The following is a 1,250-nucleotide window of genomic DNA, read 5'->3' as shown; positions in this document are numbered from 1 at the left end:
AGAGAGAGAGAGAGAGAGAGAGAGAGAGAGAGAGAGAGAACGAAAGAGAAAGAGAGAGAAACAGAAAGAACTAGAGAAAGGTAGCTACAGAGAGGAAGAAAGGCATTTACCTTTACCGCGTAAGTCTTTCAAGTCCACCGTCCTAACAGGGAAGTCCGTGGACACCCCAGAAGCGTCCAGCTCACTGTCCTCTATGGAAGCTGAGGACCATGAGAAACGTTGAGATGATGGAAAAGCACTATGACATTTACCAATTGCCATAGAATTACAAAGTTCTGTCTGTTCAGTACCTATTTTTGAGAAATTTGACATTAAAACGTTTGAGTTTCACATCAGTTATGTCAAGCTTTTCCAATGCAATTCTTTGAATATCTTGATAACGACTTTGGAATAATTTTGCGACTTTGATCGAGCAGATACAATATTACATTTCTGACCTCACGGTCTTAGTAACTCAAAACGGCCAAAACGTCAGATAGAACTTTGTTATACTAAGGTATCGATATTATAAATTGGGTTGGCCAATAATAATGTTGCGCTGACAATGATAAAAAAATGATGTTTATTAATCCTGTTCATTTCCCCCACACCCCTTAGTCATCTTAATCTTAAGCTTCGACTTGAGACAAGAAAGGATTTTGGCAGAATAACGATCAATACTCCTTGGACAAAAGCGATATTAAACAGAGATAGGCGGAGAGGGTAATACGAAAGGTATAACTCGTATAACCACCCACGCATTCTCTGTTGAGGACTCTTAGAATGTTTCGATTCGTCATATTTCTGTTCCTCGATTTGCCTTGAAGTTTAGGTCTTTTTCAAATCTTTGAACTTTACTGTGATATTTTACTCCAATTTTGCGACAGAAACAAGCAGTGCGAATGGAGTGGCATGTAACTTCCTCTTGCTGTCCTCTTTAAAAACCAAATTAAGTTTTAACGTAGTCGTCCCAGTCCCAGCCACATGATGCTCACCCAGATAGTCGTCAAACGTAAATATAAACATTCTTACCCCAGTATAGCCATGAATTTTGAGTATTGCTAAATGAAACAATTTAATTCTCAATTTGCGGCATGTGAACAATCAACACTAAAGTCATTCTTGCTCAGCATTATAGAAACACAATGCTCTGAAGAGCAAGAAAAATCCAGATTTTAGTGCAAAGGTTTAAAAGGAATGTTACCATTCTTGTCTTTGTGGCGAGGTACATAATAATATGTATTACTTTGCACACTCACTCTCTCCTCTCC

General features: G+C 38.4%; 1 protein-coding gene across 1 annotated transcript in view; it reads right to left on the bottom strand.

The window, feature by feature from the left end:
* Window positions 1-50: 50 nt before the first annotated feature.
* The window catches only part of LOC101861290 (serine-rich adhesin for platelets), a 71,983-nt gene continuing 70,783 nt past the window's right edge, over window positions 51-1,250 (bottom strand). Inside the window, exon 9 of the mRNA XM_005101169.3 lies at window positions 51-200. Coding sequence (XP_005101226.1) covers window positions 85-200 — 116 coding nt within the window. The 3' untranslated portion in view covers window positions 51-84. The remainder of the gene's footprint in view (window positions 201-1,250) is intronic.

Source organism: Aplysia californica, unplaced genomic scaffold (genome assembly GCF_000002075.1).
Source record: "Aplysia californica isolate F4 #8 unplaced genomic scaffold, AplCal3.0 scaffold00271, whole genome shotgun sequence".
NCBI classification, from domain to species: Eukaryota; Metazoa; Mollusca; class Gastropoda; order Aplysiida; family Aplysiidae; genus Aplysia; species Aplysia californica.
This window is presented reverse-complemented; position numbering and strand designations above follow the sequence as displayed.